The 27814-nt window shown below is 42.5% G+C and overlaps 1 protein-coding gene across 1 annotated transcript in view; it reads left to right on the top strand.

Moving 5' to 3' along the window:
• Nucleotides 1–1943: 1943 nt before the first annotated feature.
• The window catches only part of LOC311137329 (protein kinase C-binding protein NELL2a-like), a 130539-nt gene continuing 104668 nt past the window's right edge, over nt 1944–27814 (top strand). The window contains exons 1-5 of the mRNA XM_084171769.1: nt 1944–2290; nt 2545–2673; nt 18791–18941; nt 21183–21356; nt 21662–21758. Coding sequence (XP_084027895.1) covers nt 2242–2290; nt 2545–2673; nt 18791–18941; nt 21183–21356; nt 21662–21758 — 600 coding nt within the window. The 5' untranslated portion in view covers nt 1944–2241. The remainder of the gene's footprint in view (nt 2291–2544; nt 2674–18790; nt 18942–21182; nt 21357–21661; nt 21759–27814) is intronic.

Genomic DNA, 27814 nt, shown 5'->3' with positions numbered 1-27814 from the left:
TTGGAAAGGCACAGACCTGTCTATATAAGGTCCCACAGTTGACAGTGCATGTCAGAGCAAAACCAAGCCATGAGGTCGAGGGAATTGTCCGTAGAGCTCAGAGACAGGATTGTGTTGAGGCACAGATCTGGGGAAGGTTACCAAAAAATGTCTGCAGCATTGAAGGTCCCCAAGAACACAGTGGCCTCCATCATTCTTAAAAGGAAGAAGTTTGGAACCACCAAGACTCTTCCTAGATCTATCCACCCGGCCAAACTGAGCAATCTGGGGAGAAGGGACTTGGTCAGGGAGGTGACCAAGAACCCAATGGTCACTCTGACAGAGCTCCAGAGTTCCTCTGTGGATATGGGTGAACCTTCCATAAGGACAACCATCTCTGCAGCACTTCCAATCAAGCCTTTATGGTAGTGGCCAGACAGAAGCCACTCCTCAGTAAAAGGCACATGCCAAAAGGCACCTAAAGGACTCTCAGACCATGAGAAACAAGATTCTTTGGTATGACCAAGATTGAACTCTTTGGCCTGAATGCCAAGCGTCACGTCTGGAGGAAACCTGGCACCATCCCTACGGTGAAGCATGGTGGTGGCAGCATCATGCTGTGGGGATGTTTTTCAGCGGCAGGGACTGGGAGACTAGTCAGGATTGATGGAAAGATGAATGGCGCAAAGTACAGAGAAAAAGTATTCAGACCGCTTGACTTGTTCCACATTTTATTACGTTGCAGCCTTATTCTAAAATTGAGTAAATTGTTTTTTTCCCCTCAGCAATCTACACACAATACCCCGTAATGACAAAGCAAAAACTGGTTTTTATAGATTTTTGCAAATTTGTGTGCTAGCTGTGGGGGTGCCCATGGGGCTGTAGATCGGAGGTGTCCGGTGAGAGAAAGGCAGGTTGAGGTTACCAGGGTCAGAGTAGTACAGAAAGTGTTGTATGCTGAAGGAGTGAAGAGAGTGGTAGAGAAAGATGGGGTGAGGGATCCTGAGAGGATTCCTGTGAGTAGGCAGAGACCAATAGATAGGGATGGGAATAATATGTGCTTCAGTAAGGTGGGTGTCTTAGCATTCATAGTCATGGTTGTCAATTTACTGCAGAAATGGAACGTAAGTCACAGAAAACAGAGGTTGTGGTGGCAGCTGCAGAGTACTTGGGATTGCAAGGTTTTACTGCAGAACAGTTGCAGGGGGTGTAGAGTGGTAATCTTCTGTCCTCCCAGACCGTTGGCCTAGAGTAGGATTAGACAGAGTTAAATAGTGGAATGGGTGGTGGGTTTTTTAGTGAGGGCTAATAGTTGGCAGGTTAATTTTCCTTTCCCATCTTTCCAATTTTGTATTACCGGAATTTAATGTAGGTAGGCCGTGTATAGTATAGTAGGTGGTGGTGTATGCACCTAAGATTTGGATGCGAGCTGCCAACCAACTCCCAAAGAAGAAGAAGAGATTGTGTACGTGTGCCATTCAGAGGGTGAATTGGCAGTACGAAATATTTAAGTGACTTTGAATGGGGTATGGTAGTAGGTGCCATGCGAACTGGTTTGAGTGTGTCAAGAACTGCAACGCTGCTGGGTTTTTCACGCTCAACAGTTTCCTTTGTGTATCAATAATGGTCCTTCACCCAATGGACATCCAGCCTATTTGACACAACTGTGGGAAGCATTGGAGTCAACATGGGCCAGCATCCCTGTGGAACACTTTCGACACCTTGTAGAGTCCATGCACCGACAAATTGAGGCTGGTTTGTGGGCAAAAGAGGGTGCAACTCAATATTAGGCAGGTGCCCCTAATGTTTTGTGCACTCAGTGTATTTTAAAGCGCGTTTTGGATAATCAAGTTCAGTTCAAGGCATTTTCAGCCGAAGACCACAAGGGGGCTTATTGGTCCTATTTCATTGGCTATATTCTCCTTTCCTTCCCACCCTGAAAGCGGGTACTCTTGCTCTCCGCTGCGCTCGTGCAGACTGCTGAACAGAGCGTTTCAGGGACTGGTGAAGCTTGTTTTGTTACAACCTCTAGGCTATTGCCTACCCACTTGTGTTGCCGAAGACTGATGCCTGTGTAACAGACCTGTAACTGAGTTTGCACGGAATGGAATAATATCTCCAAATTCTGAATCTGATGCGGATTTCACAAGTGTGGGATTTGTAACACTGCGCTGGTGTGACATCGTTCGCATGAAAACCGATTGAGCAGTACTGACTCTTGGAAGTGGACAAAACATGGACTACTGTTAATTTCTATTCACAATGGGATTAAAACTATTTGTTTTCCTCGGTTTATTCTGCGTCACTTCAGGTAGGACACACATTTGCCATTGACCATAATGTCTTGTAGATAATAATGTAAATGACTTGAGACTCCCATTTTACAACAAAGTATGGTATCCTATCCATTTTCAGCTATTATTCCAAATTGCCGTTTTAAATGTCAGCTGGAATTCTGTACACTTTGATGCGCATCTACCTAGCACCAATAACCGTTCGGAACAGGTCACTGAATTAATGCTCTGAATTGTGTCCATGCGTATTGTGTTTGTTTCTGTCATCAAGTTGTAGGTTTCGGGGTTGATCCTGCTCTACGCATCAATGTTTTCGATGAATTTACGCTTGGAGAGGGTTTTGATGGAGTTACTCAAGTCCAGGGCTTCCACAGCGAGTCTCAGGCGTTCCACTTTCAAGGTAAGATGCTCCCATAAAGAAACCTAATAGGCTATGTGGTATGTTGAAAGAGAGAGGGCAACAACGGTTAATTGCAGTTTTGTCCCCATAAGAATGAGACAACAAAACAGCAGGCATAGTGAGTTCAAAAACTCATCAAATATGGCAAGGGAAAATACTTGTTTCTTTCCATATAATATTAGATTGACTATCATGCATGGTGAATGGGTGTTGATGCTTTTGGAAGCTCTCACATAAAAGGAAAACACATTGTCCACAATACAACCTGTTTGCACAACCATTTATTTTGACATACATATCATAGTGTTGTCATTTTCTCTCTGAATGAGGCCAGGGGCCCTGGGATGCCACCTGCCCAAAACAAAGAACAGTGTTCCCATAAGAGAGAGGGACACAGACATGCAAAGAATTATGGAAAGACTGGGCATAATTACATTAGTCAGCAACAAAACCCCAGGCTCATGGAGATGTATGGAGTGAGGTTGATGGTGAATGAGCCACTACAGGCCCCAGCCAGACTGGCCCTTTAATGACCCACCTGTGTCTGAGGTCTATGGGTTGTCTAGCCTGAACCTGTTGTAGGCGATTCCTACTGAGGACCAGTATGAAAATGTATGCACTCACTACTGTAAGTCGCTCTGGATGAGAGAGTCTAGTCAAATGTAATTCTATGCTCTAGTTGTACGTCCTACTGCCCTGCCCTCGGACAAGCACCTCTCAGAAGATCACTAAATAATACATAATTTTACATAAGTGTTTCCATGGATAAATTCTCTGGAGAAGAATTTCAACCTGGACAAATTGGGACCTGAAGCTGTAAGCATCCAGATCAATGTATAGAAAATAATGAGTTATGGCTTCAAAAGGAACATTTACCATCTTATAGCATATCATCCTATATAAAAGTAAAGAACATTGTTATAGGAATACCTCATTTCCAAATCCTGTATCCTCACATCTACTTCTCTGTAGCGACGCCGGCACAGTTACTGAATGTATAGTGCAGCTGGAGCCCCTCTTTCTCTTTGAAGACAGGGGACATGATGTCCCGTCCACTACTCAACGCTTATGCATTCCACCCAGGCGGGGTTCCACCCGCACTCTCTCCTCCAGTTTGCCATTAATGTCACAAAATGAGTTGGACTTCCCCGTACATTCTTCAGCGTTGCCTCTTCACCAATACAGCCCTTATTTCTCTGGATTACCTTTTGAGAAGAGTTTAAGCACATTAAATTACCCACCCGCCAGAAAGGAAAGCACTGCGTTATTTACGGCTGCTTCTGCCTGCTGACATCATTCATTTAGGATGTCTCTGTTTCTGGGTGGATGCATGGCACTGTGTGGAGCGGCAGTCATACCTGCTGGCCTCTGTGTAGTGTAGTCACTGAGCAGGCTGTCTAGAGTGAGGGGAGCTGTCTGACTTAGGAGAACATTCCCTAAATGTCAAACAGAAATGACCCAGAACATGGTTGCCATGTTCTCAGAATATGTGATATTAATATTTTAGACACATTTCATGGGAACGTTGCAAGAACATTCCTGTGTCCAGTTTTCTGAGGGTTAGGAGAATATTCCATCAACGTCCCACCAAACATACACAGACCATACAGTGAGGGAAAAAAGTATTTGATCCCCTGCTGATTTTGTACGTTTGCCCACTGACAAAGACATGATCAGTCTATAATTTTAATGGTAGGTTTATTTGCACAGTGAGAGACAGAATAACAACAAAAAAATCCAGAAAAACGCATGTCAAAATTTTTATAAATTGATTAGCATTTTAATGAGGGAAATAAGTATTTGACCCCCTCTCAATCAGAAAGATTTCTGGCTCCCAGGTCTCTTTTATACAGGTAACGAGCTGAGATTAGGAGCACACTCTTAAAGGGAGTGCTCCTAATCTCAGCTTGTTACCTGTATAAAAGACACCTGTCCACAGAAGCAATCAATCAATCAGATTCCAAACTCTCCACCATGGCCAAGACCAAAGAGCTCTCCAAGGATGTCAGGGACAAGATTGTAGACCTACACAAGGCTGGAATGGGCTACAAGACCATCGCCAAGCAGCTTGGTGAGAAGGTGACAACAGTTGGTGTGATTATTCGCAAATGGAAGAAACACAAAATAACTGTCAATCTCCCTCGGCCTGGGGCTCCATGCAAGATCTCACCTCGTGGAGTTACAATGATCATGAGAACGGTGAGGAATCAGCCCAGAACTACACGGGAGGATCTTGTCAATGGTCTCAAGGCAGCTGGGACCATAGTCACCAAGAAAACAATTGGTAACACACTACGTCATGAAGGACTGAAATCCTGCAGCGCCCGCAAGGTCCCCCTGCTCATGAAAGCACATATACATCCCCGTCTGAAGTTTGCCAATGAACATCTGAATGATTCAGAGGAGAACTGGGTGAAAGTGTTGTGGTCAGATGAGTCCAAAATCGAGCTCTTTGGCATCAACTCAACTCGCCGTGTTTGGAGGAGGAGGAATGCTGCCTATGATCCCAAGAACACCATCCCCACCGTCAAACATGGAGGTGGAAACCTTATGCTTTGGGGGTGTTTTTCTGCTAAGGGGACAGGACAACTTCACCGCATCAAAGGGACGATGGACGGAGCCATGTACCGTCAAATCTTGGGTGAGAACCTCCTTCCCTCAGCCAGGGCATTGAAAATGGGTCGTGGATGGGTATTCCAGCATGACAATGACCCAAAACACACGGCCAAGGCAACAAAGGAGTGGCTCAAGAAGAAGCACATTAAGGTCCTGGAGTGGCCTAGCCAGTCTCCAGACCTTAATCCCATAGAAAATCTGTGGAGGGAGCTGAAGGTTCGAGTTGCCAAACGTCAGCCTCAAAACCTTAATGACTTGGAGAAGATCTGCAAAGAGGAGTGGGACAAAATCCCTCCTGAGATGTGTGCAAACCTGGTGGCCAACCACAAGAAACGTCTGACCTCTGTGATTGCCAACAAGGGTTTTGCCACCAAGTGCTAAGTCATGTTTTGCAGAGGGGTCAAATACTTATTTCCCTCATTAAAATGCAAATCAATTTATAACATTTTTGACATGTGTTTTTCTGGATTTTGTTGTTGTTATTCTGTCTCTCACTGTGCAAATAAACCTACCATTAAAATTATAGACTGATCATGTCTTTGTCAGTGGGCAAACGTACAAAATCAGCAGGGGATCAAATACTTTTTTCCCTCACTGTAGTTGCCATGTTCTCAGAACAAAATATATTAATGTTCTAGACATGTTTCATTGGAATGTTGCAGGAACATTTCTGTGTATCAGTTGTCAGAACGTCACCTGATCGTCCCAAAGAAACGTTCTCCCCAAAACATTTTGTTTAATTTCACCTTCGTACTGTTGCCGAGCCCATCAAGGCCCTGATTATTGAACCACTGATCCATTCACAGCTCTTTGTCCGTTGGCAAGGTTAGGGACACACACGGTGCTTTTAACAGTGCATTCTATTGACATACAGTTGAAGTCGGAAGTTTACATACACCTTAGCCAAATACATTTAAACTCAATTTGTCACAATTCCTGACATTTAATCCTAGTAAAAATTCCCTGTCTTAAGTCAGTTAGGATCACCACTTTATTTTAAAAGAATGTGAAATGTCAGAATAATAGAGAGAAGGATTTATTTAAGATTTTATTTCTTTCATCACATTCCCAGTGGGTCAGAAGTTTACATACACTCAATTAGTATTTGGTAACATTGCTTTTAAATTGTTTAACTTGGGTCAAACGTTTCAGGTAGCCTTCCACAAGCTTCCCATAATAAGTTGGGTGAATTTTGGCCCATTCCTCATGACAGAGCTGGTGTAACTGTGTCAGGTTTGTAGGCCTCCTTGCGCGCACACGCTTTTTCAGTTCTGCCCACAAATGTTCTATAGGATTGAGGTCAGGGCTTTGTGATGGCCACTCCAATACCTTGACTTTGTTGTCCTTAAGCCATTTTTCCACAACTTTGGAAGTATGCTTGGGGTCATTGTCCATTTGGAAGACCCATTTGTGACCAAGCTTTAACTTCCTGACTGATGTCTTGAGATGTTGCTTCAATATATCCACATCATTTTCCTTCCTCATGATGCCATCTATTTTGTGAAGTGCACCAGTCCCTCCTGCAGCAAAGCACCCCCACAGCATGATGCTGCCATCCCCGTGCTTCACGGTTGGGATGGTGTTCTTCGGCTTGCAACGTTCCCATTAAACATGTCTAGAACATTAATATCTTATATTCTGAGAACATGGCAACCATGTTTGTGATGTTGTTGGGATATTCTCCTAACCCACAGAACTGGACATAAATGTTCTTGCAAAGTTCCTATGAAACGTGTCTAGAACATTTTACTATATTTTTATTCATAAAACATGGCAACCATGTTCTGTGTATGTTTGGTGGAATGTTGATGGAATATTCTCCTAACCCTTAGAAAACTGGACACAGGAATGTTCTTGCAACGTTCTCATGAAACGTGTCTAGAACATTACTATTGAATATTCTGAGAACATGGTAACCACTATCTGGGTAAGTTCTGTTTTACATTAAGGGAATGGTCTCTTGGAAACAGACCTTACACATCACTGGAACATTCCTATGAAAACGTTAGGTAATGACCTAATTAGACTCTTAAGAGAACGTACTCTAAATTTGTTTATTTCTTAAAGTTGTTGGAACGTTTGTTGTTAGCTGGGTGCCTTCCTGCCCATGGGGATGGCTGGTATCTCTAGGAGGGGGGTAAAGCAGGGGAGGAATATTGGGAATGTGTGTGTGTGTGTGCACTTGCTTGCATGAACTGTGTGTGAGAGCTGGAGAAATGGGGATTACATTTTAGAACTTCTCACCTGCTGCAGATTGCATTTGAAATTACCTGTCAGCAGTACAGTGAGTGGCAGTAGATATACAGAGGTAGGCCTCGGGGACTGATATGATAAAGCTGGAGGAAAGAATGCCCCTGTGCTACATATGAAGCAGACGGCCACAACCAGAGCACTGAACTAGGATCAGACTCTGTCATACTAACTGATCCTGGAAGAGGAGACTACCATGGTCACAACAGCAAGCAGCCAATGTGCAGTATCCTATCCACACAGCTGCAAGCATGCATGTGAGCCCAGAGCCCTGCGTGTTGGTTTTGTGTCATCACTAGTGTCAGAAAGGCATTTGTTCTTGTTGAGTGTTTGAGCACTGAGCAACACTGCCGGTGAAGTGTTTCTGTGTATCTGGTGGTGGTTATGCACCTAACTGCAACAGCACTGGAGGGTAGCGGGATCTAAGAGACTCATTTATTATACAGCAGCGCTCCCTGTGTGTGTGTGTGTGTGTGTGTGTGTGTGTGTGTGTGGTGTGTGTGTGTGTGTGTGTGTGTGTGTGTCTGTGTGTGTGTGTCAACCAAACAGGAGGCAACTAATGGGGCTACAGCCACCAATGCCAGCTACCAAAGCTATTTTGGCAAAAACACTGCATTCCCATCTGACTGATTCTATGTGGAAGGACTTGTGACAGTAACTTGGAATCCAGGTGTTATTTGTTTTTTAGCCCTCAGTCCAACCAGATCCTTTATTCCAGAAGTGCTGATGGTGGTTGGGCGATATTTGTGTCATCTCCGGGCCACCATAAAAATAGCATTTACATAGATATAGGACTGGTGGCTGACACCAGCTCAAAGACTCTGAATGTCAGACAGCTAGTGGCTGGTCAATACAGAGTCGATCAGAGAATTTAGGAGAAAGCGCTGCCCCAACAGTCCTGGAGGTGCCCTTGGCTCAGTTTAGTATTTGTTCCAGTAGAGCGGACACACAGTGGAGGGAGAGACCATCCTCCGAATGCAGATTTCCTGAGCCAGCCGGAGCTGGTATTGGAATATTCCGGCTGTAGGCTAGCCAAAAGGTGGGTAATGGAGGGTTTGGAGTTGATCATTACTGTAATCCCCCTAGAGAGACGTTCTCAAGCCCAACCCTCCCACGCAGATGCCTCAGCACCGATGTTTAAAGCAGAGAGTGTTTGGAAAGAATGCTATGTCATTTTCTAACTGGCAGTGTTACGCAATGTTGAGTGAGACAGGAATGTATTTATCGTCTACCTGTGGTAGAGCTCTGCTAGCCGAGCCCGACGGTCCCCGACATTATACATCGGGTAGGGCCTGTTTTTTTCATCAATAACTAGGGTACGGGTAGGGCTCTGGTATCATTAAATTGATCACTAACATTTTGAAGCTGAGCCATTTGCTCGTGCTCTGCTGCGCAGTAGTCATATTTGACTAAGATCATAACATGGTGTCAGAAATTCTTCAACCTCATCAAGTATAAGACAGGAGAGATTATTTCACAGAAAATAATAATGTTTCTTGAGTTTTGTCAGGGTTTAAAGTGACAAAAAGTATTTAACAGCTCACTGCTCTCATGTTTTGTCATTGAGCAGAGCGGCCCAAGCAAAGCTGTTGCTATGGTTACTCACAGACTCCGAGTCGCCATATGCAGAATGCATGCACAGCGAGCTGCCTGCGCACAGGGAGCGAGTGACAGACCGAGAGGAGCAGCTAATGGATTTACGGTCATGGCTAGAAGTGATCCAGCTTTTGTCAAATTACCTTCAGATTTGACTTTTTGTAGCAGGTTAGGAGAACTTAGGAAAAATTCATGCCCATTTGAGCTCTAATCTGTGGTATATTATTTGTTCTCTAATATGGCCGTTTATGATTTTTTTATGTTTGGACTGACTGGTCCCACTTGGTAATTCTGTGCTAAGCATATTTATGCAATTCACAATAATAGTATTTCATAATAAACAGATTCAACAATATTAAAATACCCTGGGTTAAATAATATATGGGTCTATTTTAATACCTCAGGTAAAATCATGTTCTCCCTTCTATAGTATCAATTATCACCAGTAAAGTTCAATTCAGAAAATGACATTCAAATACAGATTCAGTATTTCAGTCTTACCACATAGCATGGGGTGATCAGTTATTGTTCAGTTGAACGTTAGAATGGCAAACCGAGTGACCTAAGTGACTTTAAGCGTGGTATGATTGTCGGTGCCAGACACGCCTGATCCAGTATCTCAGAAACGGCCACCTTCCTGACAGTGGTGTAAAGTACTTTAAAGTATAAATACTTTAAAGTACTACTTAAGTAGTTTTTTGGGGTATCTGTACTTTACTTTACTATTTATATGTTTGACTACTTTTACTTTTACTTCACTACATTCCTAAAGAAAACAATGTACTTTTTACTCCATATATTTTCCCTGACACCCAAAAGTACTTGTTACATTTAGAGTGCTTAGCAGGACAGAAAAATTGTCCAATTCACACACTTATCAAGAAAACATTCCTGGTGATCCCTACCTCCTTTGATCTGGCGGACTCACTAAACACAAAAGCTTAGTTTGTAAATTATGTCTGAGTGTGCCCCTGGCTATCTGTAAATTTTAAAAAAACAAGAAAATAGTGCTGCCTGATTTGCTTAATATAAGGAATGTGAAATGATTCATACTTTTACTTTTGATACTTAAGTATATGTTGGCAATTACATTTACTTTTGATACTGAAGTATATTTAAAACCAAATACTTTTAGACTTTTACTTAAGTAGTATTTTACTGGGTGACTTTCACTTTTACTTGAGTCATTTTCTATTAAGGTATCTTTACTTTTACTCAATTACGACAATTGGGTACTTTTCCCACCACTGCTTCCTGGGCTTTTCACACACACAACAGTGTCTAGGGTTTACCGAGAATGGTGCGACAAACAAAAAACATCTAGTCACCGGTAGTCCTGTGGGCGAAAACAGTTAGTTGATGAGAGAGGTTTGAAGGAGACAAACACAGTAGAGCTGTGGACAATAGTGTATTTAAGTGTCCTTCAAGAAAAGGTTCTCTTGAAAAGATGTCTTATTTTTTCTGCATGAAATGGAAGATGTCGATCTCTCTGGGTAGGCTCGCCATCCAAGGAGACTCAAAGTCCATAAAAAAACCTGACCTGCGTGTTGAATAAGCAGGCGAAAACTTACACTCATGCATACTATGGAATAGTAACCCGTACCCGGCTCCATGTGGGGGCTAAAGAGGGCTTCGTCCCATCAGTTCAAATTTGTGCCCCCTCAGTTTTAGTTTTATGTCCCTATATAAAAATAGCAAAAAAGTTCAAATGATTGAGTGACAGGTTGGCACCAAAACAATCTGTATCTTCGCTGTGCTGTGTAAGCACAATGGACAGAGCGCACCGTGGTGTGTGTAGGGGGGCTATGGAATGCTACTGGGGCGGTTAGGTATGATTCCTTTGGGTTTCCATAAAAAGCGGGGGAAAAACACTTCTCATCTCTATGGTAAACTAAGTGATTAAAGTGATAACTCCGCCTGAAATATTTGATTTTGATTTATAAGGGAGGTGTCATGTTTACCAGCCGGGCCCTGGTGAGGACGCCGTGTTGGAGGCCGAACTGTTTCCTTCCTGCTCCTTTGTTGTTCCTATGGGGGGTGCTCTGCAGGATTGTCTGCCCTATGATGGGGTGTGTGAGGTTTTCATCCCAACATTGACTGACACTGAATTGATTATGACCGAGCTCTCGCCGGAGTCTGGAGAGGAGAGGGTGTGCTCTGACCCTTTCCCCGGGCTTGGAGAGAAAATGACTGCACCACAAAATGTTTTGTACACTTGGTGTATATTTGTAAATATCACAATCATATTTGAAACACCAGCGCTCTGTAAATAAATTCAACACTCATTTGCACCTCTGCCTGCCTCTTGCTGAATCTTAGTCATTACCTCTGCTAGAAAGCCCTATTTTACGCTGATACAGTGCAGTGGAGAGATAGCCTATAGATTTTGCGCCAACCTGTCACTTCAAAAGCACTCGATGATCTCGGAGTCTCTGCATTTGAACTTTATGTTTATTGCTGTATAGCGTGATATATGCAGAATTCTTTGGGGTATTATAAAAAGTGTTGGAAAGGATCCACAGGGATGTTGGTCCATGCTAACACAATGGCATCACGCAATGGCTGCAGATTGGACGGTGGTACATTCATGCTGCGAACAGCATCATTACAAAGATGCTCTATTGGGTTGAGGTCTGGGGACAGCTCAGGCCACTCAAGTAAACTGAACTTGCTGTCATGTTCCAGGCAATATTTTACCACTCCTCAATTGTCCAGTGTTGGTGATCGCGTACCCACTGGAGCTGCTTCTTCTTGTTTTTTGCTGATAGGAGTGGGACCCGGTGTGGTCATCTGCTGCACTAGCCAATCCATGACAAGGATCGATGAGTTGTGCTTTCTGAGATGCCGTTATGCACACCACTGTTGTACTGACACGTTATTTGTCTGTTTGTGGCCCGCTTGATACCTTGCACAATTCTTGCCATTCTCCTTCGAACTTCTCTCATCAACTAGCTGTTTTCGCCCACAGGACTGCCGGTGACTATATGTCTTTTATACAGGTAACGAGCTGAGATTAGGAGCACACTCTTAAAGGGAGTGCTCCTAATCTCAGCTTGTTACCTGTATAAAATACACCTGTCCACAGAAGAATCAATCAATCAGATTCCAAACTCTGCCATGGCCAAGACCAAAGAGCTCTCCAAGGATGTCAGGGACAAGATTGTAGACCTACACAAGGCTGGAATGGGCTACAAGACCATCGACAAGCAGCTTGGTTAGAAGGTGACAACAGTTGGTGTGATTATTCGCAAATGGAAGAAACACAAAATAACTGTCAATCTCCCTCGGCCTGGGGCTCCATGCAAGATCTCACCTCGTGGAGTTGCAATGATCATGAGAACGGTGAGGAATCAGTCCAGAACTACACGGGAGGATCTTGTCAATGATCTCAAGGCAGCTGGGACCATAGTCACCAAGAAAACAATTGGTAACACACTACGCCGTGAAGGACTGAAATCCTGCAGCGCCCGCAAGGTCCCCCTGCTCAAGAAAGCACATATACAGGCCCGTCTGAAGTTTGCCAATGAACATTTGAATGATTCAGTGGAGAACTGGGTGAAAGTGTTGTGGTCAGATGAGACCAAAATCGAGCTCTTTGGCATCAACTCAACTCGCCGTGTTTGGAGGAGGAGGAATGCTGCCTATGACACCAAGAACACCATCCCCACCGTCAAACATGGAGGTGGAAACATGCTTTGGGGTTGTTTTTCTGCTAAGGGGACAGGACAACTTCACCGCATCAAAGGGACGATGGACGGGGCCATGTACCGTCAAATCTTGGGTGAGAACCTCCTTCCCTCAGCCAGGGCATTGAAAATGGGTCGTGGATGGGTATTCCAGCATGACAATGACCCAAAACACACGGCCAAGGCAACAAAGGAGTGGCTCAAGAAGATGCACATTAAGGTCCTGGAGTGGCCTAGCCAGTCTCCAGACCTTAATCCCATAGAAAATCTGTGGAGGGAGCTGAAGGTTTGAGTTGCCAAACGTCAGCCTCGAAACCTTAATGACTTGGAGAAGATCTGCAAAGAGGAGTGGGATAAAATCCCTCCTGAGATGTGTGCAAACCTGGTGGCCAACTACAAGAAACGTCTGACCTCTGTGATTGCCAACAAGGGTTTTGCCACCAAGTACTGAGTCATGTTTTGCAGAGGGGTCAAATACTTATTTCCCTCATTAAAATGCAAATCAATTTCTAACATTTTTGACATGCGTTTTTCTGTTTTTTTTGTTGTTATTCTGTCACTGTTCAAATAAACCTAACATTAAAATTATAGACTGATCATGTCTTTGTCAGTGGGCAAACATACAAAATCAGCAGGGGATCAAATACTTTTTTCCCTCACTGTACATAGACATGGAATCACTGGCCACTTTTTAAGAATGGAACACTAGTCACTTTAATAATGTTTACATGTTGCTTTACTCATCTCATATTTATATACTGTATTCTATTCTACTGTATTTTAGTCAATGACACTCCAACATTGCTTGTCCTAATATTTATATATTTCTTAATTCCACTATTTTTCTTTTAGATCTGTGTGTATTGTTGTGAATTGTTAGATACTACTGCACTGTTGGAGTTAGGAACACAAGCATTTCACTACACCCGCAATAACATCTGCTAAAAATGTGTATGTGACCAATAAAATGTGATTTGATTTACTCTTCGAGCTCCTTCCCTGACTGCGATCAGAGACGGATCTACTTTGCAGCTGCTCATATGCATTAAATATTTGTCTATTATACAATTAAATAGTCTCTGCCTTAATCTTTGGATTGAGTTTTCCACAACAATAACAAGGAAATAAATGTACAAATAGAATAAACTGCTGCTAAAATGTCTTCTCTATGGTTACCCAACATGCGTCTCAAAAGGTACCATGAAATGGCATCTGACAGCTTGCATTAGCTAGTGCTATGTACGTTTCAATGTGTCACTCAACTAAAAAATAACTTAGAACAAAGTACCAAAAAGTTGATGGACGGGGCCATGTACCGTCAAATCTTGGGTGAGAACCTCCTTCCCTCAGCCAGGGCATTGAAAATGGGTCGTGGATGGGTATTCCAGCATGACAATGACCCAAAACACACGGCCAAGGCAACAAAGGAGTGGCTCAAGAAGATGCACATTAAGGTCCTGGAGTGGCCTAGCCAGTCTCCAGACCTTAATCCCATAGAAAATCTGTGGAGGGAGCTGAAGGTTTGAGTTGCCAAACGTCAGCCTCGAAACCTTAATGACTTGGAGAAGATCTGCAAAGAGGAGTGGGATAAAATCCCTCCTGAGATGTGTGCAAACCTGGTGGCCAACTACAAGAAACGTCTGACCTCTGTGATTGCCAACAAGGGTTTTGCCACCAAGTACTGAGTCATGTTTTGCAGAGGGGTCAAATACTTATTTCCCTCATTAAAATGCAAATCAATTTCTAACATTTTTGACATGCGTTTTTCTGTTTTTTTTGTTGTTATTCTGTCACTGTTCAAATAAACCTAACATTAAAATTATAGACTGATCATGTCTTTGTCAGTGGGCAAACATACAAAATCAGCAGGGGATCAAATACTTTTTTCCCTCACTGTACATAGACATGGAATCACTGGCCACTTTTTAAGAATGGAACACTAGTCACTTTAATAATGTTTACATGTTGCTTTACTCATCTCATATTTATATACTGTATTCTATTCTACTGTATTTTAGTCAATGACACTCCAACATTGCTTGTCCTAATATTTATATATTTCTTAATTCCATTATTTTTCTTTTAGATCTGTGTGTATTGTTGTGAATTGTTAGATACTACTGCACTGTTGGAGTTAGGAACACAAGCATTTCACTACACCCGCAATAACATCTACTAAAAATGTGTATGTGACCAATAAAATGTGATTTGATTTACTCTTCGAGCTCCTTCCCTGACTGCGATCAGAGACGGATCTACTTTGCAGCTGCTCATATGCATTAAATATTTGTCTATTATACAATTAAATAGTCTCTGCCTTAATCTTTGGATTGAGTTTTCCACAACAATAACAAGGAAATAAATGTACAAATAGAATAAACTGCTGCTAAAATGTCTTCTCTATGGTTACCCAACATGCGTCTCAAAAGGTACCATGAAATGGCATCTGACAGCTTGCATTAGCTAGTGCTATGTACGTTTCAATGTGTCACTCAACTAAAAAATAACTTAGAACAAAGTACCAAAAAGTTGACTTTTCTACAACACAATATATTACCGACACCAAATGCATCCGTTTGATACGATATTGTTCGCTTAGGAAAAGTATAATTACTTCTACAAAAATGTGCTTAGCAATTAGCATAAATTACACAATTTACATTCACTAACATATAGAAAAATAAAACTCATAAAGTAAATGGTCCACAAATGCATTCAACCACTTCTCAAGACGATGCAATGAATGGAGCATCATTTATCAGCGTATTTCTTAAGATATATCGATGTTTTACTCTTTATTTTTGCATTTAGAACAGTTTTTCTGACTAATAGGAGAGAATGTCCCATAAAATGGCGCTTGCTCGAGATTGCAACAATTGAACTGTGGGACCTAAAGGATTTGCGCACTTCTGATTGGCTGATAATCTAATTGGGTTGTTCGCTAACATTTACACAAATATTTAACCCATTGGTTGACCTGGGTTACGCACAGTTGAATTTTGAGAGCTGTAGAGATGACATGAAATGTTGGAGAGGAGTTGTTTTTAAAACGTGAGCTGTGTTATTTAGATCAGAACAGCGCTGTGATCTTTTACTTGCTGTTATTGCTTTGTTATGGGTAAAGTCAGGCATCTTCATAATTTGAAACCAGGGCCCCTCATAACAACGTTATGGAATGTTTGAAAATAAATATAAATGTTTCCCAGTGAATTCATATTGTCCGTTAGAGGCTGTTTACATCTCAGGAAACAAAGTTCTTCCCTGTACAGTATACAGTAAAGAAGTCACTCTGAAAATACAGGAAGATATGGGAGCAGAAAGGTTTATGTGATAGTTAGGTTAATGTAGGGCAGCTTTTCAAATGGAGCTTGAAAGGCACCTGATCTAAATCATGAACCATTGATTAGATTGGCATTAGCCTCATAATAGCAATATTTATTTTGCAATGGTAGGGAAGCATTCACCATTGTACACTTAGAGTTCAGACAGACAAAATAAGGTAGTATTACTCAGTTACAGATTAGAGTCAATCCTTGTGATGTAGACTATTGCCTGGTGTGAAACAATTTAAAGCTGTTTATACTGTATCCTGCAGATAAGATTAGCGTGCCGGCAAGGCTACCACAAAGCTCTGCTTCCCAGGAACACTCTCTGAGACTTTGGACTTCTCACTCTGTCAATGCATTTCTTGATGCCTGAAAATATATTTTTTTTCTTTCTTTTTTCCGGAATGATCTGTGTGCATTTGTTTAATGACAACATTGAAAGCGGTGCTGATGTGAGAAGGTATGCCGACGTCAATTGATTGGTATTGATTTGGCAGAGAGGGGGGGAATCTGGCCCTCATCAGAGCAGAGGCTCATCCACTCCTCTTTCATTTGGAGGGTTTTTGTGAGGGTTACTGGTAGGGTACTGTCTGGTGGTAATCTTATGCACTGAGTGAGCAGCACCGACGCAGGGGTCCTATCTCTGTGCTTTAAATGCAGGCTTCTCCAAGGACAGCCGTGCTTATCATTAAGTCCTAGAAAGGGGTCCGTCGAGCCCCTCCCCCCACTTGGGCGTCTCCCCCCATCCGACCCTCCCCACCCCCTGTGTCCTTGAGTAGAGAGGCTACTAACAGATCAAAGGCTGATGGCTTTCTGTGGAGCCCTGTGGTGGGGCTCAGTCCCAAGGCCCCTTGGCCCAAACTGTCCCCTAACCCATGCGGCCCATTGTGTTTGGGATTGAGGTATCACTGTGGTCCTCCCATTGCCTTTCCCAGTCACACCCGCCATGCTTAGGTCTGGCACATGACTGACCAGCACAGCACAGTACCATCTGCGGGCTGGAGTCTTCTGCTTGGGTTTAGTTTTGTTTCAAGTCTGACAAATGGCTTATTGTTTTTCTGTTGTAGAGAATTTCACGGCGTCTGACTGCAATTGTATAATTTTTCCAAAGGGAAAAATTCACCAAACCCTTTATGGGTCACTATTTGATCTGTAATTGTGATTCAATGAGGCTGTCTACTAAGACACCTCAGAGCATTAATAATTTCCACCAATGTCCTACATTATTATGAAAAGTAGTCACTTAAATTTAATTATTCATTCAGATGCTTTCTGTTGCTACCATCATAACTGCAAAAAGTGAAATCTAGGCAAGCCTAAATATATTTTATTGAGTTATAATTCACTTTTCTTACCAAGCTAAATTATCTAATGTCATTGGCAAATTCTTTAGCTTATTTTAACCTGAAAAAGGCTTAATACAAGTAATGTACTCTGGTACATGTCATCGCACCACCTGGCCCACCTCAGCCAATAACACATTAATGATACTAACTCTGTTGAGGATGTACTCTAGCCCTGTATCTGTCTATTGGACCTAAAAACCAGACAACCTTTTTGTTTTGACAGAAACAACTCAAAACATGGCCTCCCCATGGAGTAGCCTAGCCAGGATCAGACAGATGGTAATGCTAGCAGCACACGCTACACTCCTTCCCTGAAGACTGTATAACGTGCTTCTCTCCTATCACACGCATTGAAGCCTCTGCTCTGTGTGCTCACTCTGCACAGTGCCAGGCTTCATCATGGCCTTTTTAGCATTTTCATACTACATTGTGTTAATTGGCTGTTTATGCGCTGAGGAGAGGCAGCGATGCTAGCTTAGCTTCCTGTAGCTCTAAAGTATGCCATGGCATCGTGCATGCATCCCCTGGCTGGGAGTGAACCCTTTGATGTGATCGCTTCTGAGAAACATAATAATTTATGGATGCTTCCATTAAAGTAGCATAGATGTCTGGGTGGAGTCAGGGGGAGAAGTTGGCATGCTGGTGGGACTGGTGAACAGAAGACTAGCTACAGAAGACTAGCTACAGAAGACTAGCTACAGAAGACTAGCCAGGCTACACAGAGATCTGAATGTCCACCGCACTTCTTCTTCTTCTTCGTCCTCAAGCTGAGCTCAAAAGGTGCTGCTCTGAAGCTGCTTGTCGGAGATTGATCAGCTTCAAAGGAGCTGACGTCTTTTGTTTGTATTTTCTGAAACAGCCAGTTGTGTCCTGCTGTAATTTCAAGAGTGGATAGTTTCAAGCTGTGTTGAAATACTTATTTAACTGTCTGTACCAACAACTGAGGCATTTGTGAATCACGCTGACGTGGGTTTGTTTCTCTGTTCTGGCTCTGTTTGGCTTCAGTTGAGACACATTTACATTTGAGTCATTTAGCAGACACTCTTATCCAGAGCCACACTGTAACACTAATCTCCCTGTTATTCATCTAAACACATTATACTAGTTCTAATATGGCACTATGGTTGAACAATCATGAATATCCTTTGTATTTTGCAACAATGATAGAAAACCTGTAATTAATGAAAACACATGGAAATGAAATGCGTACCTAAATAATGCTAATGTATTTGAATGCTCAAGTGCTACTACAATATTGCCTTTTTAATGACCAAACTGCCACCTGCTCTTTCCCCAGGTTCGTCCAGGGAGGTGAAGGCTCCTGAGGATGTGTCTGAGCGGATGCTCCAGAAGCTGAGGGGCCGGAGGGAGTTCACCGTTGTAGTCACCCTGAAACAGGAGCACTTCAACTCTGGGGTCATCCTCTCCATCCACCACTCTGAACAGAGGTACGGCCAGAGCCCTTACAATACGTACTGAATACAATGCTAGAGTCCTCACAAAACACACTGATCAGAGTATGAATGGCTCACCTTTGCAGTGAAGTCCTTTTAAAAATATGGGATTGTCATCTGTGCGTAGAATGTGTTGAGGGTACATACAGTATTTGTGTGTTTTTGTAAATCTGTTAGTGCTGCAGGAATCACATGACAAAACAGGCTAAACGATGCTGTACAGAAAAAGCAAATTACCCAGCCAGTACACCAACATTTTATTCCTAGTACATCACCAAACCAAACACACGACCATGGTGATTGTGAAAAGAAATGTGATGAGCCTCCCTCTCCGTCCCGGTTAGTTAGCTAGTATGCTGATCTGTTTTCCAATCAGGACACCACATAATGTGTTGATTGAACTGTGTATATTAAAGTCAGTGGCAGAGTAAAGACCTCATAGTGACCTTAATGACTTTCCCCAGCTCTGATTAGCTGAGCCAGACTGTGAGCAGGCTGTGTTCATGCTACAGAACCATTGTTTCATTTGGTTTAGAAATGGGTTGTTGGGTGATCTCGGCAGGCAGTGTTACTGGATTTGTGCAGCTGGTATATTGTGCATGGCTGAAGGAGAATAACTCATTAGATTTGGTTTGTAGATAAATCCACTCCACCACTACAGTTCTTCTAAATGGCTGTTTTTCTTTTGAATAGTGGTTTGAAGTGAGTAGAAGTCTTTAAAGCCAGAGCTGATGACTCTGTATTGGCATCTCTGGCAGCTCTTTCCATTAGTGTCATTACTTCACATGGGGAATCTCAACGGACTAGACAGAAGGAAGGCAGGGGTTTCCTGGAATACCAATGTACCAATGTCCCCATGAGTTTACTCTCACTCACATTACGTGTATGCATTAGTGTTGTCTCGCTGAAGCTGTCCTTGACAGCCGTAGAGTAGCATTAAGCTTGCACTTCAAGTGATTGGATTTTGAAAGGGTTTGCAGATCTACAGAGAAATTTGTCATGATTCTTTGAAACAGGGTGAAGCACTTATAATTTACAATGGGGTGAGTGCGGTGCACAATCTACTTTACTGGAAGGATTTTGATTCTGGGAATGAACAGGAAATGTAGAGCTATCTGGGCTCCCGAGTGGCGCAGTGGTCTAAGGCACTGCAGCTCAGTGCTTGAGGCGTCACTACAGACCCCCTGGTTCGATTCCAGGCTGTATCACAACTGGCTGTGATTGGGTCCCATAGGGCGGCGCACAATTGGCCCAGCGTCGTCCGGGTTTGGCCGGTGTAGGCCGTCATTGTAAATAAGAATTTGTTCTTAACTGACTTGCCTAGTTTAATGAAGAAAAAATAAAAAGAGCTATGGGTGTGGTCTATCCTCAATTATACTGCCTTTTACCTCTGTTAGTGATGTTGTGGTTGAATTGGGTAGTGTGTGTGTGTACGTGCACTAGTGGATTCGGCTATTTCAGCCACAGCCGTTGCTGACAGGTGTATAAAATGGAGCATACGTACAGTGTCCGATCCAGGGACATTCTCACACCACTCTTGTCCCTTTGTCTGCTTGTGGTCAGTCTCTACTGTGTATTGGTATGAAAATACAGAACACTCCCTAGCTGTGTTTGTCTCACTCTCAAGAATGCATGAGTGATATTTTATGAGCAGAGACCCTCATAAGTAGTGCTATCATGTTAGTAGTGCTATCATGTAAGTAGTGCTACACTATATATACAAAGGTATGTGGACACCCCTTCAAATTAGTGGATTCGGCTATTTCAGCCATGCAATCTCCATAGACAAACATTGGCAGTAGAATGGCCCGTACTGAAGAGCTCAGTGACTTTCAACATGGCACTGTCGTAGGATGCCACCTTTCCAACAAGTCAGTTCGTAAAATTTCTGCCCTGCTAGAGCTGCCCTGGTCAACTGTAAGTGCTGTTATTGTGAAGTGGAAACGTCTAGGAACAACAACGGCTTAGCCGCGAAGTGGTAGGCCACACGAGCTCACAGAAGTGGGGCCACCGAGTGCTGAAGCGCGTAGCGTGGAAAAATCGTCTATTTAGTGGAAAGCCTTCCCAGAAGAGTGGAGGCTGTTATATCAGCAAAGGGGGGACCAACTCCATATTAATGCCCATGATTTTGGAATGAGATGTTCGACGAGCAGGTGTCCACATACTTTTGGCCATGTAGTGTATGTGTGTAGCAATTCCTCTCTCCATCCATATTCTGTCTGCTCGTCCCTTCAGGTTCCTGGAGTTGGAGAGCAGTGGGCAGCGCAGTGAGGTGCGTCTCCACTACCGCACCAAGGGTCAGATTGCCTACACCGAGGTGTTTCCCTACAGCCTGGCAGACGGACAGTGGCACAAGGTTTCTGTGGCTGTCAGCGCCTCCCACATCATACTGCACGTTGACTGCAACAGGTAGGCTAAATGTACTGAGATATAACTATGACACTAATCATGTTTCATTTAATCCAATATTATTCCCATTATAAACTACCTATAATAAGTAGGGAATAGGATGACTGAAGAGGGTGTTTCTAGTGTTAGAGGCTTTATTAGCCATCAATTTAATCAAATATTATAACTGTTACAAGCTTTAGTGGTAGTAGTATTAGAAGGTGTGGTGTGGTTGGCAATTTCAGTATGTTTTATGATGAGCAGTAATCCTGCTTTGCTGACCCTCTGTGTTTTGCTGACCAGTTCCTGTCTTTCTTTCTCTGTAGGATCTATGAGAGGGTGGTGGAGATCCCGTTCATGGACATCCCTGAGGACACAACCTTCTGGTTAGGGCAGAGGAACAGCGCCCATGGCTTTTTCAAGGTAAATATTACACGTTTTGTAAAGCTGAAAACTCTTCATGCTAGCTTAAGTTTGATAGTGCGTCATAAACGATGCTGATGCTGCTTGATAAATAATTGAAGAGGAAATTAAGCGCATTGGCTCATGGATGTTGTTTTCCCACAATCCACCCTGGTACGTACCCCCTACCCCCTTCCCATCCTCTGTTGTTTAGCCCTGGACTTGTTTTATTTATTATGGCAGGGAATTTAATTGCTCGCATTTTCTCAAGAATGTCAATGTAATTTGTGCATTATTTCTCCTTTCTCTCCCTCACTGCTAAGAATACATTTACATTTTTGTCCCATAAATTGTTTCCCCCCTAGTCTGCTGCTGCTACGCATAGCCGCCGTAATTATCCCACCAACACTGATTTGGGAGAAATCATTAAACTCTCTGGACTGTGCTCATTAAACATGGTCCATTGTTTATCAGATGTGAAGACATGTATCGCCCCTCACAGTGGTTTAATCCACACGGGAACATCCTTCCCATAGGGATAACTTGGAGTATAATGTCAGCTTTAATGTCGGCTTTTACCTATTTTAACCACACTGGTATTACTTTTTGTTTTCTGTCGGGCAAACTGATCACCAGAAAGTGTGTGTGTGTCTGTGTGTTGTACTGCGTGTGTATATTTTTGTTTGACGCTCCTGGCTGTTGCATTTCCTCTGCGTTAATTGGCAGATGAAAGAAGACTTGGAGGTCATCCACTAATCTTGACGTGTGCCCACCACACCTCCCCCTTTCGTGCCTCTGAAGCCCTGATTAGTGCTGGGAAAGGAAAGCCACATCTCTTCTAAAGGAAAACTCCTTCATTAACGATCAGACATTCTTTGTCTCGGTTTGGATGGGGGTTTAGAGGAAGCAAAAATTGCATCCCCAGCAGTATAGTGGCAAACACTTTTATCACAGAGATGGGATGATACCCATTCAGCAGTTCGATATTATAGCATCCTACATAAATTATATAATATACTGTCACGAGAATTTCTATCTCTAATTAATCAAACGTAATGCTCTGAATAATTCCCAGAGGGTGTAAATTCTCTGGTTTAATCATGAATTAAACAAAGGTCCGCAACCAGCAAGAATGATCTGTATTTTTAATCATGGAGAGCTCTGGCGCCAAAAAATACACACACAGCCTTTATACCCCCTGACACACAAAGGCACTTTGCTCCGCCCACCTTTAAACAGCTTCTCAGTCCCCTTCACCCTGGAATGCTTTCTCAGCAGTTTCTAATTCCTCCCCCTCTGTTAGTGGGTTGACACTACATTATAACTCTAACACCGTTCACACATTTATACTGTATTTGGGGTGAAATCCTTTAGTCATTATTCTTAAAATACAAATTAATCTATCAATCCATTCCATTGACTAAATGTTTTCACATTCAGGATAAATGTATTTCCAAGCATGATTAATCTCAAAGATTACGTCAGAACTAATAAACATTTCATCCAATTGCGGTCTTTCAGGGTCAAAATCCTCGTCATCCACCATGCCTGGAGGATCGTTTTTCACATTCCCCTGGTCAGAGTCCGGAGTCGGTCCATCTCTCATCATTGTTGAGATACTGCATTTCACCAATGCCTTACTCACCAATCCTCGGACACAGGGAACATGACAACAACCACATAATACAAGAATACCCATACAAACACTGACCGCCCCTAAGATGGTGGCTGCTATGGTTTTCCATTTACCAAACATTTCATCAAACCACCCTATCCACGATGTACTAACTTCTGAGTTCTCAGTTCATTCTTCACTTAGTGCAGTTAATTCTGCAAGAACTCTGGTGACTGTCCCATCCGGTGTGGTGTTGTTAGGGATAAAATGTGCAACAATGGCTTATCATTCTATAGACACCGGCACTTTCTGCCTGATCTAGAGCCAACCTCTTTTACTAAGTCATGAGTGGGATGGCGGATAATTGTTCGGAGATCCCCTTTACTGCATCTCTAGTCTGGTTAATAAATCGTTGTTGGTTGTAATAGATATAATTAATCCAATCCACATTCTTGTTTATTGTCACCCACCAGAAAAATGTTGTGGTAAAACCCTCCCATATTTGATTCATAGCTTTGTATTCGTCTGAAACACCCCTGGGGATGCCTATACCATCTATCCAAATTGGGTTATTTCCTTCCTGACCTATATTTATTCTCCTCCTGATTATTCTTCCTGTCACTGGTCTTTGATGACTAATTCTTACAGGTTGGACCAACAATACTGGGGCACAAGTACCCACCCATCCTTCTGGTAATGTCTGTCGAATGCTCCCTTTGTTAGTACATGCCCACCACACATCAGTCAGAGGGATGGTAAGGTTCATAATTTTTTTTCCCCCTCCCCTATCTAAATCAGTCACATTAATTATCTCCTTACAGCCATCAAAATCACCCAAGTTACGGGTGCCATTTCTATGTCTGTAACACTGGTATTCGCCAGGAGTTAAAGTGAACCTAGGTGGGCTAGCCGAGTAAGTCAACTTTGCTAGCCCAATTCCTGTGCAATTGGGCTCTTTTTGATTGGACCCCAGGTCTAATACACAGGTAAACATTTCCTTTGGCATTGGGGCGGTCAACATTGTCGGTCGCCCAATGGAGCATGCATAACAATTGGTCTCCCCCAAGGCCCTAGCAGTGTACTTCATCCACTTTAACCAGAGATTTTTATCCGGGACTCCCTCTACTTCCCCTTGGTTCCATTCTTGGAGGAGAAAATATTTTATCGTGGACGGGTTAGTTGAATTGACTCCGTCATCCTTTGACTGATTTACTCGGTCAATCGCTATTAATGGATTAATGACAGGACCTGGGCCCTCCATCTCTTTCGACTCCACCAAATGTAATCGTAGACAGGTATCGTGTCCGTATTCGTCCGCGCAAGCCCAGTAAGTTATTTTCATGTCCTCTTTAGTGACCTTTACTATTGTTACTACCATCTCCGTGGGGATGTCGTTATACCTTCTTATCCTCCATCTGGACGTCCAGTCCCCCCCCGTCTCATATCTCCATCCCCCAGTATGTCTAAACACGTGAGCCCAGGAACAATCCGCCGAGGGAGCTGAACATAAATACAATGGGATTCTATAATCCGACGTTGCTTGCTTACCCGCCCTGATAAGATCCCTAATCCTAATTTTGAATCTTACTCCCCACCCTTCTCTGACTACTATTTTGTAGATCACTCGTCCTTGATGGTCAGTATGTCGGGTCGCTTCCCTTTTATTTCTTAATAATGGTAAGGGCATAGTGTAATTGGTGCAGGGTGGTGGTGGATCTTGACATATGAAGACTATTGCCGAGACTATGATGCAGCTCAGGGTCACCCATATTCCCCAAAACCGCCAACCCTCTCCTGCCCTTAATCCTTCTGCTTGGTACCACCCCATACTCACACCCTAAGAACACACTACAGTGATGATAGGTCGGGGTAGGAGATCTTCGTTAACAGAGGTGATCCCCGGACCCTATTGGTCCAGTTCTTCTCTCTAACTCTGCGTGTGTTCAGTGGTGCTTGTATGTGTTCTTACCTTTTTGCAGTGGGTAACGTGGACCCAGGTTGCTCTTTCTGCTATTCTAATGGCAAAGGCAGTGACCAATATCACCTGATAGGGCCCTTCCCAACAGGCCTGCTTCCAGTCTTTCTTCTTTAGGGACTGGATGCTCACCAGTCACCTGGTTAGATAGAGTGGGTCACCTTCTCCTTTAGTTCACCTGTGGGGCACAAAACCTCTGACATACCGCTCACATCAGTATTCTCTTTCTAGATTGTATCTATACTTTTTTTTTTAAAGTATTTTGTCCTCTCCTTCGTATATTATTTAATCATACCACTAGCCTCTTCCCCCCTCTTGACACATGGTTCTGCTCATGTGTCAATATTACCACCTACCTAAACAATCACTTAGGTAATATTGGTAATTTATCATCCAATTGCCATCCCTTATTTATTTTTGAGACTGTCCCTTGCTTCTTTATTGCTCCTCCCACTTCCTTTGTCTTTTATGGCAGCTAAATTCGACTTTCATTCAGTTCAGAATCAATAGTAATCCAATCAATCAATCTCTTATCTTGTAAAAACACTCATGTTTAGTTCAAACTGTTCTACCCCGTCTCTCCCGGGCTTGACCTGAAGACTGATGGTTGGACATGACAGGTCCATACTTAAATCTTTCAAACCTAACACAAACCCCCCTTCATGTTGTAATCAATCAAGAAGATAGCAAAGGAGAGACAGGTTTTAGCCTGAACTCTGCTCAACCCTGGTGCCGCTCCCTTCACAATGTTTGAAGAGAGACCAAAAGACAGCCATGGATTGAAGTAAGAGCAAGCACTTCGACCCTAGGTCACCTAAGTCTTCTGCCTAGCAACAAAGAATAAAAAAACTCTATGTTCGTGATTAACCCAGTTATATCTAATAGCCCACTAAAAAAACTCCCTCATCACCATCTTTAAATCACAACCAATGTCATATATCCCTCTTTACTCTTTACCATTTGGGTAAAATCCCTGTTATATGTAGGAAAAGCTAAGACTGTTTGGGAAGTGAGCAACTTTTTTCTCTTCATAAATTGTTCTTCCTCCTCAGAGTTCCAAATGATTTGACCATGGGCTGCCATTGCCTTCCCATAGATAAGATCACTTAATTTACCAGTATGCAGTACATAATGGAGTACCCAAGCTTTACAGCAGTCTATCATTCCCAAAAAGCTCATCATTCTTCATCTATTTCTGGACAGCTAGTCCCTATCTTAAATTATCCTATCCAGCTTCCTATTATTACTATCTTCCTGATCTTATTACTAAATCAATGATCTAGGCAATAGCTGTTTCACATTAGATTGTGCCTTCCTCTGATTACTGCAGCTCATTGCATTCATTTAGTTTCAAATACCAACTTTTGTTTATTAAAGCATAATAAAAATGAAATGTAAATGACATTTGATAACATCTCAACTTACTTATATCCCGTAAAAGTAATCCAAGATTAGTACAATTGACTAGCAACAGGTATCTTTCATTCAGGGAAAGCTCTCTCCCTCTTCTGTTATTTTAATGTTTCAAATCCTATTATTACCAAATTATAATCTTCTTCACACTTTTCACAGCACTATAAATTACCCTCAATTTGATAAAATAAACCATCCCGAAGTCCTTCTCTCATGCTCCCAGAACCACCAGTGTGGATGACCAATCAACACCAGAAAGTCAAAACAGAGCCCAGAGGCCATTGAAATCACCCAACAAACCGTTCCATCCCACAGCATAGTAAACACCACCTATGAACTGTTGAAAATCCCCTAAATTCAACATAACAACCCTTTATAAACATCATACTAGGTGTGTTGTTTTTTATTTAAAAAACCCAATTGAAAAACATCAATCAAAGATAGCCAGGCCCCACTTAATTTGGTAGCTCCCTTTTACGACCTAAATACTGCCTAACTTCACTACTGCTCCCCCTAGCCCTTGGCAACATTCCAATGAGATAAGCTAATCTCTTTCTCCTAGTTATACATTTTGTCAACCTTCAATTACCATCAGTAATCTAAAGATGGTAAGTACACACAAAACATGATACAGATATCCCCAGTCCTAACTCATCAATAATCGTTTGTATCAATCTAATTCCTCATAACTAATCTCACAATGATTATTGAACCCCTAAATCTGCTCCATGTGATCTCATCTCAAATGATCCATTATCAATTATTTTACCAACACCATAGGAAAATCTGACTCCCCTTCTATTGTTCCTTTCGCCCCTGTAAATGTCATATTTCATTCATTAGCCAATACAATCACATACTCCGTGTAAGTAAGACATTATATTTTATCCCAGGCATTCCCATAACATAATGCTATAGGAGACTTCCATCAATCCTGGAAGACACTATATAATACCACGTTTCATTAAGTTCACTACACCTTCTAATATAACCCTATAACCCCTTTCTATTAATTTAATCATTGCAACCTGTTGCATTGATGTTTTTAAAATATAAACCTATTGTTTAATAACT

Source organism: Coregonus lavaretus, assembly GCF_964263955.1.
Source record: "Coregonus lavaretus genome assembly, chromosome: 11".
NCBI lineage: Eukaryota > Metazoa > Chordata > Actinopteri > Salmoniformes > Salmonidae > Coregonus > Coregonus lavaretus.
Note: the sequence above shows the minus strand (reverse complement) of the source record. Positions and strands in the feature narration are given on the sequence as shown.